Source organism: Ursus americanus, chromosome 23, assembly GCF_024610735.1.
Source record: "Ursus americanus isolate L20-20 chromosome 23, mUrsAme1.1.p, whole genome shotgun sequence".
NCBI lineage: Eukaryota > Metazoa > Chordata > Mammalia > Carnivora > Ursidae > Ursus > Ursus americanus.
In genome coordinates this window covers 31,641,785-31,658,039 of record NC_142149.1, presented here as the reverse complement: position 1 = coordinate 31,658,039, position 16,255 = coordinate 31,641,785, and the positions used below count along the sequence as shown (strand labels likewise).

Here is a 16,255-nt window from a genome sequence, read left to right as displayed (position 1 = left end):
TCCAGCTGAAATTTGCTTAGTGGGAGGCATTGGCAGGAAATTGGAAGGTGGGAGAAAAGGTGAAAACCATGATATTTATTCCCTATCCCCTGTCTCAGTTCTAATGCCTGCTGTATATCCTTGGTAACTTTGATCCCCCTAAATATGTTTATTGAAATTCCAACTTTTGCCTATGACACTGGTCTCTGAGCTCCAGAAACATCATCATCTTCCATTTGTCCATCAGCCTAGAGATGGTAGTGGCTTCTAGCTTGCTAATCTTGCCTGCTATGGACTCAATATTTGCGTTCTCCCAAAATTCATATGTTGAAATCCTAACACCCAAGGTGACGATATTAGTAGGTGGGGCTTTAGGAGGTGATTAGGTCATGATCATAGGATTAGTGTTCTTAAAAAAGAGGCTCAAGAGAGACCCTTCTTCCTTTCCACCACGTGAGACACAGTAAAAAGAGGGCTTTCTATAACCAGACACTGAATCTGGCAGAACCCTGCTCTTAGATCTTCCAGCCTCCAAAGCTGTGAGAAATATATTTTTTGTTGATTGTAAGCCACCCAGTTTATGATATTTTTGTTATAGCAGTCCAAAGAAGACTGTATTGCCTTCCCTTTTGACTTTTCAGCCCTTCTATCGCTTGTATAACCAATTCCCTGTATTCTATTCCCTCTGATTTCTTAACTGATCTCAATTGATACAATAACAAATACAGCTTTAAAGAACTATAAAATGGATTATATATATAATATAACTACAAAAGGATTAAGTGGACATTAAAGCAAGTTTAGATCTTCAAAGTTGCTTCTGGGAACAGTGAGCTTACTTGAAGTTAGCAGTAAATGATTTCCTAGAATTAAAAGTTTTGATAGGTTGCCAGGGGTTCAAGGGAAGTGTGAAAGGATGAATAGATAGAACACAGGATTTTCAGGGCAGCAAAACTATTCTGTACGATAATGGTGGATATATAACATTAGCCATTTGTTAAAGCCCACAGTATGCACAACACAGTGAACCCTAATGTGAACTATGTACTTTAGTTAATAATGAATTGACTCAATTATTGGCTCAATTATTATAAATGTACCTACCTAATAGAAGATGTTAAATAATTGGAGAAACTGGGGGGGGGTGCATATATGGGAACTCTCCATCCTTTCCATTCCTTTTTTTTGGTAAATCTAAAACTGCTACAAAAAATAAAGTCTATTAATTTTTTAAAAGTTAATAAAATATTTGACATGTGGTAAATAACTGGTACTTGTAACTAAGAAAAATCTATTTCTCAACTTATCTTCAGTTAATATTTTATTGGTTATGCAAATGTAGACTATTCTGTCTACTCTAAAGTATGCCTGTTTTATCTCTTTATAGGCAAAAAATAGAAATATTATTTCCAGGGACGCCTGGGTGGCGCAGTCGTTAAACGTCTGCCTTCGGCTCAGGGCGTGATCCCAGTGTCCTGGGATCAAGCCCCACATCAGGCTCCTCCGCTGGAGCCTGCTTCTTCCTCTCCCACTCCCCCTGCTTGTGTTCCCTCTCTCACTGGCAGTCTCTCTCTGTCAAATAAATAAATAAATAAATAAATAAAATCTTTAAAAAAAAAATATCTCCAGAAAAGCCTCAATTTTATTATTGCTAATTATAAAGAGCTATCAATTTGAAATTGATGCCGTATCTCAAATGATAAAACAAATGTTTTTATATTTTTGAAAAAGTGTAGTAACAATAAAATATATAAATATAATCTCAGAGCTAGTACCTAGTAAAATGTTTAAGGCCAGGCCTTAAATGTTAAAATGTAAATATAAGAATGTGTAATTTTTCATTCATATTTTAAAAATTGAATGGAAGGAGGGCTAATATGTAAGTACTTGCTAAGATATTAATTCAGTTGTGTTGTCAAACTGACCAGTAGGGAGCAATAGAATACCTGACAACTGAAAAAACTGAGCACATGGAAGTGTTTTCAAATAAGAATTTCTTCCTCCTTTCTCCACAATATACTCTAGCTACATCTGTTTCATTCTAAATCAATAACTTTAAAATAATCCCCATTTGCTGCCAAAAATGACTGCCATATTAATTTTTATTCCTTTTCTATTGCTAACTAATCGGTCATATTGCAGCAACAGTCCAAAGCTGTCAAAATTAAAATTCACATCAGGTAATAACAGGCCTACATGCACTATTTCACTGGTCTTAACAAGCAAAGAAGTCCCCCAAACAGCCTCTTTTTTCTTAACGTTTCAACCACTCCTGAGAGTAATCTTTGTTTTTATCTAGCATAGTTCTTTGAGGAACCAAAATTATTTGTGAACTTACTATGACATACTTATGAAAGAGGAAGCAGGCAGGGGTTCACGGCAATTTCTGATGAAGGTACTGTAAATGGCTAACGTGGTATATTCCTTCTGTAATTAATGGTTCTTCTAAAATGAATTGACTCTATTTAAAAAATCCACTTCAATATTTTGCTACTAGTTTTCACTTTACAAAGGAAACTAAAAAGTGCTTTATGGTGGTTTTTATTATTATCATCTAATCTTTAATTCCCTTTATATATTTACTTAGAGTAAATACATGCAAGAATTGTGAGTGATATTGATCAAGTTCTTTTTAGTCAGCTGATGTGCATGACCCACTCTGGAGCATTCCTCAAAATATCCAACTGCTTTTTAAAATAAAAATGAAGCAGGCAACTAAATATGAAAACCTCACAAAGGTGTCTTCTATGCTCAGAGAGTTCCGAACACTTTATTCTTTGTTGAGTGTGGATCTAATGGAATTGAGCCATAATGACATTTGTGACTAGAAGGGAAGATGGAAATGATTCCATTAACCTAGAGTGCTGTAACATATGGTAATCATAGGTGGTAGAATAGCTGTGTTGGACAAGGGTAGAAGTAAGCCATGTGGCACGGACATTATCAATTACCACACATGGTAACCATGCTGACACAATGCATCTTCTCCAGAAAGGAAATGATTTAGGCATATGAAGCCGTTTATTGCCTTATGAAAGAGTGATCTATAAATGACATATCTGGCACCAATATAGCACACGTGGTTTCTAGTAATCCTGCAAGTTGAGGACTATTAAGATTTGATGAACCTCCATGTACCTAAATAACAGTTCAACAGTTATTTGAACAAAGGCAGCAATCAAAATATTTATGCAAAATAAACTTGGGTCCTTCATGTATAAAATTACTTTTCAAATATCTTTTTAAATTATATAAGATTTTGAAATTTTGTATCTCTGGAAATGTATGCCAATAATTTCATGAGTCTTTAAGGTATAAAGCCTATGGGCCTAGGAAAAGGTCAAAATTAAATCTAAGCTGTACTGGGAGATGGAATTACAATAATTTGTTCCCAGTTTTGACAAAAATACTGAATTTGAAAGAAACGTGTTAAAAACTGTGTTCTAAGAAAATTTGATATATAAACATTCTTTCAGATCAGTGCAGGGTAGATTGAAGGGAAGAGATTGAAGGCTGAAAGATCAGTTGGGCAATAGGGAGAGCATGAGAACACAGAAGTGAATGATGTCATTGGAAATGAAAATGCACAGAAAAAGCTGAAAGACAGTGTACAGGAAAATCTGAAATTCTAAGGCAGCGCCTAAAGACACAGGTTGGAAAGAGCTGGCAACCTACCCGGGGAGGCTCACAAAAGGCTGTTCTGGATATCTATTGCTGCGTAACAAACCACCTCAAAACTAATGGCTAAAACAGAAACCATCCCACAATATTTCACAGCTCTGTTAGTTGACTGGGCTCAGCTAGGTGGTTCTCATTCGTAGGTCTCATGAGGTTGCAGTCAGATAGCAGCTGGTTGGGTATAAAGTCATCTGAAGGTTCAAATGGACTAGATGTCCAAGGGGACTCACTTGAATTATACTTTTTTCATCTATATTGGAAAAATTGAGTGAAAAATGACTAACGTGTACATTGTTTTCAAGATACTAATTTGACTGTGTTGCCAAACTGAGAGTTGAAGCTGGCTGTTAACTGGGTGCTTAGCTGAGCCTATCAATTTTAATGCCTACACATAACATCTCCAACATGATGGCCTTAGGGTAGTCAGACTTCTGACGTGATGGCTCAGGGTTCTAAGAGTGAGTGTTCCAGTAAATATGACAGAAGGTGCATAGCCTTTTATAAATGGTGTCATAAATCAATAACATCACTTCTGTGGTACAGTATTGGTCAAAGCAGTAATAGGCCCACTCAGATTCAAGAAAAGGGGATGAAAAAATACATCCCACCTCCTGAAGAGAAGAGTATCAAAGAATATTCTAAGACTACCATAGTGACAATCACCTGCATGAATTTATGACAAAGTATAGCAACTTGAACTTGGAGGTTCAGAAGTGTGAGTGTTCCAACCTTAATTACACAGATGGATGTTAACTAAAAAATCTCAAAAGAAACTGATGTATAAAAATCACAATAATAGGGGCGCCTGGGTGGCTCAGTTGGTTAAGCAACTGCCTTCGGCCCCGGTCGAGATCCCAGGATCCTGGGATCATCCCCTGCTCAGCAGGGAGCCTGCTTCTCCCTCTCCCTCTCCCTCTGCCACTCCCCCTGCTTGTGCTCTCCAGCTCACTCTCTGTCAAATCAATAAATAAAATCTTTAAAAAAAATAACAATAACATAAATTTACAATGAGAACAATTAACTTCCATCAAGACCAGACATTTACACTGATCTGGCTGAAACTAAAGTAACTAGGATCCAGTTTATCAACATGTTGATAATTGATGTGCCTTAGATGTAGGAATCAGGTAAGAGTTCACTGTGCTTCAGATATTTAATAGCATCAAACCGAGATAGGCTGATGCAATCATTTCTAAAATAAGAATCAGGTATCAAGACCAATCTAAGAAGGACCCTCAACCCTTTGAACAGGGCTTGAGTAGTTACATAGAAACCTGCTCCATTTTGACCCTCTCTTTTCTACCATACTGTAGTGTTTACCAAGCCTTCTTCTGATCAACACATTTTAAGAATGTAGGCCCATGCCATCTTTTCTCAGGTTAGAGTTTCCAACCTCAGCATTATTGATGTTTTGGGTCATATAATTCTTTCTTGGAAGGCGTAATGCATATTTTAGGATGTTTAGCAGCATACCTTGATCTCTACCCACCGAATGCCAATGGCACCTATCCCTACAGTTGTGATGAACAGAGTATCTCCACGCTGCCAAATGTCCCCTGGGAGATAAAATCATCCCACGTTGAGAACCACTTCATTAATATAATTAAGAGCATGGGCTCTAGAGTTAGACTTCTTTTGAATTTCTGATAGGCTGTTTCCTAATGGTATGACCTTGAGCAAGTTGTAATTTACAATGTACATTCCTTGTTTTAGGTTACCCTGCAGCTATACCACTTCACTTTCCCAGCAGCATCTCAGTCTCTTTGAGGCAGTACCTCTCCTCCATTTTATGTAGTTTGGATAGGATGCCTGGCCTCCTATTACTCAAGCCAAAGATAATTCTAGTGATCTCTCCCAGATTCTATCACATTCTAGGGTCAGACACTGATCTAAGTTAGGTCAACAGAATACTGTCTCCCCAGACTTTGAATTTTGAGAAAGAAATAAGGATAGAAGAAGGGTGATAGTTCATTCATCTCAGTGGGCTCCTACCATAAAACCATTCTCATGGTCCTTGCTGTCTGATGCTCTGGAATTAACTAGATCATGCATTTCCACGTTGGTTTCTTCTGCCTTCCTATCATTTCTCTAAGTTTTTTAAAATGTCTTTTCAATAAGTTCTTTTTGGTGTAAATTGCCAGTAAGTTTCCATTATTTACCACTGAAGAATCCTAATAGATGAAACTTATCTGAGGATAAAAATACCTACCCCTAACAAAGTTATTGAATGGGTTATTTTAAACTAATACATGTAAAAGACTTAGCATAGTCCCTGGCATGTGGCAATCATACGACAAATGTTAGCTACTACTAGTAAGGGTCTTAAGGATTTCATAGTTTAATTCTGAGAGCAACCTTATTTCTCTAAACTCCAAGTTCTTAGAGTACAACTTGCTGACATTGAGTATATCTCTTATAGAATTAATAATTTGGTAACTGATTAGACATGTAGTCATTATGAGAGTAGGTCTTTGAGAAAGAATTTAAAATTAAGAGAAGTGAAGTAGAGAACAAACTGGGGGCTACCGGAGGGGAACTGGGTGACAGATGGGTGAACTAGGTTAATTCTTCCAAGGTTGGAGAGAAAAGTGAACATTTTAAGGTATTCTTTCATTATAAACAGAAGTCAATTTGGGCTGATTTAAACAAAGAAACAATTTATGGGAGAGCTAATAAAGTAGGAGAAATAGGGTCACTTCAACTATCTTATCCAGTCATTGCTGCTAAAATAAATGCATTTCAATCACTTTTTCCCAGTCCTGGGTCTTCCACTCAAGTTTCAAGGTATAGGGGCAGGAGCATGATTGACTTGGCTTGAGTTCCCTGCCTACCCTTCACAAATGAGGGGGCAAGACACCAGAATTTACAGTCCCACTAAGACTGCATAAATTAAGAATGGGAAACACACTGTGCAAAAGGAAAACGGGGAGCTATTAAGAAGAAGACATGCGCTCGCTTCAGCAGCACATATATTAAGAAGGGGACAGGCATGTTGATTATCAAAAAACACCCTATGAGTGTACATTAAAGGAGTCTCCAATTCAGGCAGAGGATGAGATGCCAAGGGAAGAGAGTTTTGAAGTGCCAACTGTTGCTTAAAGAATGAGGATTGAAAGGGGAAAAGGCCTGCAACTCATCAATTTTATTGAACGTTAGAGACTACAACTTTGGTACAATAGTGAACAAGTGAATATAAAAGCCAGGTTAGAAAAGGAAAGGAATGATGAGAAGTCCAGTTTTTAATAAATTCATAAAGTGCTTCTTCCTCCATAGTATCAGTGTACTTTATCTAAAATAAGCAACTCAAGGCAGCCTTGAAAGCATAACCAAGTCTATAAATGTTGCACTTCCATTTTCATTAAATATTTGAAAGCCAGTTGTGTGCCAGGGATACTGTTCTAGTGAATAAGATCCCTACTTTCATGTGGCTTATAGTCCACTGGGAGAGTTAGATAATAGGTTAATAAATAATGCCTTCAGACAGTGGTAAATGCAATGAATAAAATTAGATTATCGTGACAGTAGCAAAAGAAGAGAGGTCAACATTGTGTAGGATGGTCAAGGAAGGCCTCGCCAGGGAGGTAAAATCTGAACTAAACCTGAACCACATGAAAACGCAGAAAAGGTGGTATAAAGGTCCTAAATCAAGAATGAACTTGTGTATACTTGAAGACCACAGCTAATATATAGATAAATTCCAAATGGAAAGATTTAAACATAAAATAACACTTTCTGAAAATTCTGTAAGTAAAAATGAGAGCATTTAATAATCATGGATGGGAAGTTCTAAATAGAACACAACACTCGGAAACAAAATAATGATGAAAAATTGGCTATACAAAAATCATACTTCTGTAAGGCAAAAAGTAAGACAAACTGGGAAAAATATAGGGCATACAGGCCTGATGCCTTCCTTAAGATGTTAAGAACTCTTAGAGAATAATAAGATGAACCATCCAATAGAAAAATGGACAAAAAATATGAACAGCCACTTCAAAGGAAAAGAAATAGGGTAAATAGGCACACCTGGCTGGCTCGGTTGGTAGAGCATGCAACTTTTGATCTCAGGATCTTGAATTCAAGCCCCACGTTGGGTGTAGAGCTTACTTAAAAAAAAAAAAAAAGTAACATGAAAGTAAATGAAAAGATGTCCAACCACATAAAAAAAAAAAAAAAAGAACAAGAAAATGTAGTATCACACTACAAGGTGTCATTTTTATAAACCTATCAAATTAACAAAAAAGTTAAAATATTGTGTTGTCAAGATGTGGAGAAACAATTACTCTCAAACATCATTGGTGGGGGTATAAATTAGTAGTCTCTGGGGAGGATAATTTGGGCAACATCTATCAAAATTTTAAATGCATATACACTCTGACCAATTCCTTATGTCTTCATAAAAAATTTGATCAATCTAAATATCCATTAATAAAAGAATGATTAAATAATAGTATATTTGCACAATGGAATATCACAAATCAATTTTTTAATTGAGAAAATTCTATTTGTACTGTTAAATTCAATAAGGTACAAATTTGTGTGATAAAGAAAAAAATATATTTTAGATACATGGAATAGCTGTGGAAGGTCACACAAAAAACTACTAATCATGGTTGCCTCCTAAAAATGTACTAAGTGACTAAGGGACAAGGGAGGAAAGAAGAATTACTTTTCATTGAATTTAATATCTTGTGCAAATATTACTTTTTAAAAATTAGTTGAAAACGAATAAAAAAGAAAGACCGGAAAATCATTTTTTCTCTCGAAGAACTCGTATGCTTCTTATCATTAGACCAAAAGTTATATAACCAAGTATGCCTTTCTCTTTGCCTTGGTTTATATGATTTCTTAATACAAATTCTCTTTGCTGCTTTGCTTTTGTCTTTTATCTGTATTAATTTTTAAATTTTGAAATAGGCAGGACACATTTCCATGAGTTCTCAAGCTTTTCTGAGAACCGAAGTTTTATATTCTCATAAAACAGGCTACACATAAAATCATTATCAGAGTAATGGTGCGCTTAAAAACTCACATCTTAGTACACATTAGGAGAGCCAAATGGATAGTGAGAGTCAAATGGATAGTTGAAGCACAGAAAGGCCAATGTCAATGATGAACTAAATCTGAAAACAGACAAAGGATTATACTGTGGTTGAAAATACACGAAATCTTGTCAACATGTTTGATGCCAAAATCAGTTCTGAGGGAGCAAAATGTTCTGTAAATTTTTAACAGTAACGGTAAATTTAGGCACTGACGTTAACTAAAAATACATATTATGAACAGCCAGCCTCTCTTCTGTAACTCAATGTTTTTTTTTAAAGCAATAGAACATTTCAACATAATGTCTCAAAACTGAAATGTAATGTATTGGAATAAAATCCCTAGTATTATTGATTTTGAAAATAAAAAATGTGTAAATGTCACTCTTTTCCATATTTTTTAGTATTGCTCATTTAAACTGAATATTTAATAACGCCTTTACAGGGACGCCTGGGTGGCTCTGTCGGTTAAGCGTCTGCCTCCGGCTCAGGTCATGATCCCAGGGTCCTGGGATCAAGTCCTACATTGGGCTCCTTGCTCAGTGGAGAGCCCGCTTCTCCCTCTGCCTGCCGTTCCTCCTGCTTGTGCTCTCTCTTTCTCTCTGTCGCTCTCTCTCTCTGACAAATAAATAAAATCTTTAAAAAAGATAATGCCTTTACAAAAGTAGAAAACGCAAAATTTCCAACAATAAATTTAGCAATCATTTGGTCCTATTATTGTTTCATAAGAGAAAGGCATGAGAAAATAAAGGTGCCAAAATTGACATGGCTTATTAACATCTCAGCTGAAATTAGAATGCAGGTTTTCTGACTCTATTCCTATGTTTTTTCTACCACATTATAATCTGATAACTAGATGTAAACATTTTAGTAGGAACATCATTAACAACAACAAAAAAATACGGTGGGGGTGCCTGGGTGGCACAGTCGTTAAGCATCTGCCTTCGGCTCAGGGCGTGATCCTGGCGTTCTGGGATCAAGCCCCACATCAGGTTCCTCCGCTAGGAGCCTGCTTCCTCCTCTCCCACTCTCCTTGCTTGTGTTCCCTCTCTCGCTGGCTGTCTCTTTCTGTCAAATAAATAAATAAAATCTTTTTTAAAAAAATATGGTTATTAGAAAACAAAAATAGCTGATCTAAGCAATGAAAGTAAATTTATTGGGGTTAAAATTTAAGCTAGTAGGAACAGTTGGAAAATATTCCAAAGACAAATCAACCGTCCCAAACTTCATAAACAATAAAAGTCAATAAAAGTTTCAGGAAACAGAAAATGTTACAAACCAAACACTATTAGAAACAACCCAAATGAGGGGCGCCTGGATGGCTCAGTCAGTTGAGCATCCTACTCTTGGTTTTAGCTCAGGTCATAATCTCAGGGTCATGGGATCAAACCCTTGGAGTGGGGCTCCAAGCTCAGGGGAATCTGCTTCTCTCCCTCTGCTCCTCCCCTCGTGTGCTCTCTCTCTCAAATAAATAAATGAATGTTTTAAAAAATCCCAACAAACCCAAATGTTCATTAGAGATGAATGAATAAACAAAATGTGGTATATACTTGTAATGGAATATTGTTCAGCCATAAAAATGAAGTTCTTCTATGTGCTACACCATGGATGAACCTCGAAAACATGCTAAATGAAATAAACCAGGCACAAAAGGAAAAACGTTGCATGATTTCACTTACATGAAATACATACAATAGGTACATTCATAGAAACAGTAGATTAGAAATTACCATGAGCTTGTTGGGGAGGGGTGGGGGCCGGCAGTGTGCAGAATGGAAAATTATTGCTTCAAGGGTACAGAGGTTCTGTTTGGGTGATGAAAAGTTTTAGAAAAAGTGGTGATAAGGGTGCCTGGGTAGCACAGTCGGTTAAGAGTCTGCCTTCGGCTCAGGTCACGATCCCAGGGTCCTGGGATTGAACCCCACATCTGGCTCTCTGCTCAGCAGGGAGCCTACTTCTCCCTCTGCCTCTGCCTGCCATTCCCCTTCTTGTGCTCTCTTACTTTCTGTCAAGTAAATAAAATCTTAAAAAAAAAAATAGTGCTGATAACTACACAACACTGTTCATGTAGTTAATGCCACTGAATTATACACTTAAAAATGGGTAAATAGCAAATTTTTTATCTATTTTATCACAATTTTTTAAAAGTAAAAAAATACTTTGGGGCACCTGGCTGGCTCAGTCAGTAGAGCACATGACTCAATCTCAGGGTCATGAGTTCAAGCCTCACATTGGGCATAGAGTTTACTTAAGAAACAATAATACTAATAAAAAGTCAAAATTTTCAACACCACTATTAAATTATATACATTTTACAGTAATAAAAAATGCTCAGAAACATCAACCTATGCATGACAAGTGGTGTTCTTATCTGACCATTGGAAAAACAGAATTTATTCTAGATCTTATTTGAAATATTTATTCATTCAACAAGTAGTTAAGTGTGTATATGTTAGGCTTTAGATGGACGGATGGATAGAAGGAATGAAAACAGATGTGCCAGCCAATGCCATCTACCTTACAGACTTGCTACAAGGATCAAATTAAATAATGTAAAAGTGTTTGAAAATCATGAGGCAGTATATGAGTGCTTTAAGTTATATATCCCCCCAAATTCAAACTAAAAGTTATAATACTCTGGGGAAAAAAATACTTCAAAAAAGGATAAAATGTTTGTAAAACTAGGACAGAATTAGTTAAAAAAATAGCATGTTTGAAAAATTATAGATTTATGCATTGAAGATACTGATGAGATTATCTCTAAGGTTCCCTCTAGCAATAAAAGTCTATAATCATTGCATTGAAATGTTAAGCTTCTATCCTGAAAATAAAACAAAACCAAACCAAAATCCTGAGTTAGGTTGCCTGAGCTTTTAATTCTGTACCTTATTATATTTTATACCTTTAATAACTTTTTTGAAATCAAACTTACTTTCCAAGTGCATTAACGTGGAAAAGGCTTCTCAGAGCAGAGCGATTCTGAATTGTTAGTATTTGTTTACTCTTTCCAGAATGAGTAACTTTTAAATTAGACTATTAATGGCCTGTGTTGTACTAACCGTGGCCAGGACATTCCAAAACATGGAGTTGACATGACAAATATTGTGGAAATAAATTTTTGTGTGTGTGCAAATACATATATGTGTATAAATGAATTATCAGAAAGGGTGATCAGAGCAGTGGCATGAAAAGGAGTAAAAGGCAATATACATCTTTCGGAGTTACCACACTGACTAACCACAAAATGAAAGATGGATGCAATCATTGGTTAGCCAGGAGGTGAGACCTTAACTGATTTACTGGTGGCATTAGATGGCAAATGTATAAATTGTGGAATGACAGATATTCCATCACATCATGAATTAAAACAGAAGAGACTGGGGGGATAATTTATACTTACATATAGTTTATAATTAAGAAAGAATGAGTCCTTGAAAAATAAAACTTTCAAAAAGCTAAGGAATATCATTTCTTTTTGTATCCTTTTTTTCCCTTTCACTTTTAAATGGAAATGACCATCTATGAATACAGTTAAAAATGCTAACAAGTCTGTCCCAGTGCTTTCCAAACTTTAATGTATATGTTTGTCATCAAAAGATCAATAGGTTTTGAATTATGTTACCACATGAATTCAGGGGCTGAATAATGGCTCCCCCAAAACAATTACAACCAAATCCTAGAATTTGTGAATGCTAATTTGCATGCCAAAACTGACTCTGCAGATGTGATTAAGGGCCTTGAGATAAACATATTATCCTGGATTATCTGACTGAGCCTTAAGTGTAATCCCAAGTGTCCTTATAAAAGGAAGGCAGGAGACAGATTTGGAAAAAGGCAATTGAAACAGACTGGAAACAGAGAGGGATTGGAAGATGCTACCCTATGTCTTTGAAGATGGGCTATGAGCCAAAGAATGCAGGCAGCCTCTAGAAGCTAGAAGAGGAAAGAAAATAGATTTTCCCTACACTCTACAGAAGGAATGCAAGCTTGCTGACACCTTGATTTCAGCCCTGTGAAACTGATTTCAGACTCCAGAACCGTAAGATAATAAATTTGTGTTCTTTTAAGCCACTAAATCTGTGGTAATTTTTTACAGCAGCAATGGAAAATTAATACAAATCATTTCAACTTCTTTAAAAAAAGGAACTTGTATGCTTTGTTTATAACACTAAAAAATATAGTAATAACTCAAACTCCAAAAAGAAGTTTAAAATTAAGCATAACCATTAAAAACTATCATTGAAAAATTATGTGGAGCACAAGAGGATATATTACGCTCTTTAAAAAGCAGGTAACAACAGAATTTTTTAAAATTTTATGTGTGCATATTTTAAATTTCCTGTATTTCTAGACTGAATTCCCTTCCCAAAATTCATGTTGAAACCCTAACCTTCGGTATGACTATATTTGGAGATAGGGCTTTTAGAAGGTAATGTTAAATGAGGTCATAAAGGTGAAGTCCTCCTAATATGATAGGACTGGTGACTTTATAAGATGAAGACCTCTCTCCATGCACATTCACCAAGACAAGGCCCTGTGAGTACTCAGTACGTAGGCGGCCGTCTACGAGCTTCTCTGGAACCACACCATGCTGGCACACTGATCTTCAACTTCTAGCCTCTAATACTGGGAGAAAATTTTGTTGCTCAAGTTCATGGTATTTTGTTATTGCAGCCCAAGCAGACTAAGATTTAAGTGTTTATTCTAACTAGGAAAATAATTACCTTTTTAGCAATAGCGACGACTTTGAAAGGCTATTTTAAAGATTTTATTTATTTATTCCGGGGGGGGGGCGCAGAGGGAGAGTGAGAGGGAGACCCCCTGCTGAGCACGGAGCTGGACGTGGGGCTCCATTGATCCGGGGACTGGGGATCAGGACCTGAGCCAAAGGCAGACGCCACCAGGCGCCCTGAAAGGTTATTTTACATAAAGCTTACCTAAAAGAGTTGCAAACAAATACACTTGGCTTTGTCTATATTCCAGGTCCTATAGTTCTTTAAAGTACAGTGTTATGATGCTTTATGAGATTCCTACAGTTCTGATGCCTAGTAACACTGATAGTTATCACTTACAACCCCCTCACTCTCTTGATTTTATGATCTGAGCAGAGAGAATATAAAATGATGGGTAATTGTTTTATAATCGCTGCATTAATAAAAATATATGCCTTAAAGACCTCAAAAATAATTACAATCAGTCATCCTACACTAAATTAGTCCTTTGAAATCAGTCTTATATAATTGGATGACCATATGCCTGATTTGCCTGGGATGGTCCTGATTTATGTCCACTGTCCTGGTGTAATTGTTAGCAGTGTCTACTTTCATTCTCAAAAAAGTCCTGGCAAACTATGGTTATTCTATATATAATCAATTACAGAATAATTGTATTTTAAAAATTTTATGAATTTAGTGTTCAGTCTGGGACAGTAAATACCAATTGACACTAAAATCTGGAGAACATGGTGTCACAGTATATAATACTGAATTATTTAAATAATTTTCTTCCACTGGGAACCAGAGTAAATTTTGTGAATGAATTGAGAAGTACTAAGAAGAATCAGGTGCCAAAACATTTTTAGATGATTTTAAAACCACTCAAGAATCCAAATTTTTAATTTATTCAAGCAGTTTCAAGATTATTCAAAGGAAAATGTCAATACATCTAGAATTCTAGAATGGATCTCACCATGTTTCGAAAGTGTAGAAATAAATAATTGTGAGTTTATCGACTTGACTATTCTGGAAGATGAATGTTCTAGACAATTTCTAGATAGGGTAATGGCTCCAAAGTCCTTCCCTTAACATAAAATAACATTAAAAAGAAGCAAATGGCTTAGATTTAGGATTGGGGTCACTAAAATCTGATTGGTCATCTAAAATTTGTATCCTAATATGCTGACTCACAGTGCTGGCTTTTCTTTGTAACAGTAAAAACAAGGCTTTTTCTTTTTTTGTGGTTTTATGGTTTTATTAACACAAATACAATGAGCACATAGCTGTCTATTCATTTTCTTGACTGTGCAGCCTGGCTTTGGGCTTGGTGCCTCTGACGGCCAGCGGGGCTGCTCTTTCCAGTGGCTTTGTGGTTCTTGGAGGAGACACTGTGAGCAAGCTCTGCACAGTAGACTTGCTGCACATCAGCAGCACTTCAAGCTCCTTGACATTGTGGCCTAGTAACTTCAGAAGCCACGGGGAAGCATGTGCTTTGTTTTCTTGTTGCTCCTATAACCAGTTCTGCGCATCAAGATCTGGCTCTTGAATCTTCTGTGCACCCTATTGTCAATGACTCTGGGTTTCTGCCAGTTGTGCTTAATTTTGACGTTTCGGTCTGTCTGGTGCTGGATGAACTTCTTGATTCTCTTTTTAATGGTACTGGGCTTTACCAGAGGTCTGAGGGCAGCCATGATGCCAAGTAAGAGATGGCTCAAAACAGGTCATTTTTAAGAATTACCAAAACTACATTTAAAGAGGAGAACCCAACACGAATATGAAAAAAAAAAAAATCTTTTCTTCCTAAGATTTTTCTATGCAATTAGCAAAGAAAAGAGGAAAAAACAGTATCAATGGTCAATTCAGATTGGCCACATGAGATCAGCTTTCCACATTTGCAAAAATACAATACCTGTATCATCTCTGCTGACTGTTACGAAAAATGAAAACAGGGCAAAATATAACTGTAGAACTGCTTTAGAAAAATTCAGAGAATCATACTCATTTAATGTTTTCCACATTCACTTCATATGTTCTTGATTCATATATGCCATAGTGTTTATATTTTAAAGTAAAGAGTCTACTGCTTGTATATATTACATCTCACAGTATCAACACATACGCATACTGTAAGACTAGTCGTTGGATTCCTGTTCTTCCTCTGCTTCTCGTGACCGTTTCCGGGAATTCAATGAACCTGTTTGCAAAGAAGATGCAGGAGCAACAACAGCATCTCTAAATCCCTGAGGCTGGAAGATAAAAAAATACAGAAGTATGGTTTAAGAACACCTAAAATAGCGATTGGTTTTCCAAATATTTTTAAGTAATTGATAAAAGAGCTACTTTATTCTTGAGACAGCGGTTATTAACCACTGCAAATGAAGAGGTTAAACCTCATGAATAGGTGTCCAAGCCAAAGCTGTACTAGCGTATTTTATATCTGTATTTATTTATACATTGTTTATACACACACACACAGAAATAACAATGCATTATAAAAATGCACTCTAAAAGAAAATCTTAACAAACTTTATGGTGACTCTATTGACGAGTAAAAGGAAGTAACATGTACTAATTACTTAGGTGCTTTACAAATTTATTTTCACAATTAAATAGTCTAAATTTAGTTTTCCAATTAGTATACTTTAAATGCACCTAAGCAGTACAAAGACTAAGTCAATAATTCGGTTTCAGAATCTCTATTTCTGTTTCGGTCCTTAAAAAATGAGATGCCAAGAATATATTTGGCTCAATACCACTGATAAATATGCATATTTCAGCCAAAAAAGTGTGTTCTATGATTTTAAATTATAGGAAAATTAACATTTTAAAACAGGATATATT

At 36.1% G+C, this 16,255-nt stretch overlaps 1 protein-coding gene and 1 pseudogene across 2 annotated transcripts in view; both read right to left on the bottom strand.

The window, feature by feature from the left end:
- Positions 1-14,310: 14,310 nt before the first annotated feature.
- On the bottom strand, positions 14,311-15,105 carry LOC123776952 (large ribosomal subunit protein eL32 pseudogene; annotated as a pseudogene).
- An 87-nt stretch (positions 15,106-15,192) lies between these two features.
- Positions 15,193-16,255, bottom strand: part of RAD51C (RAD51 paralog C) — a 35,658-nt gene continuing 34,595 nt past the window's right edge. For both annotated transcript variants that reach the window (XM_045773339.2, XM_045773340.2), the window contains one exon: positions 15,193-15,660. In XM_045773339.2, coding sequence (XP_045629295.1) covers positions 15,547-15,660 — 114 coding nt within the window. In that variant the 3' untranslated portion in view covers positions 15,193-15,546. The remainder of the gene's footprint in view (positions 15,661-16,255) is intronic.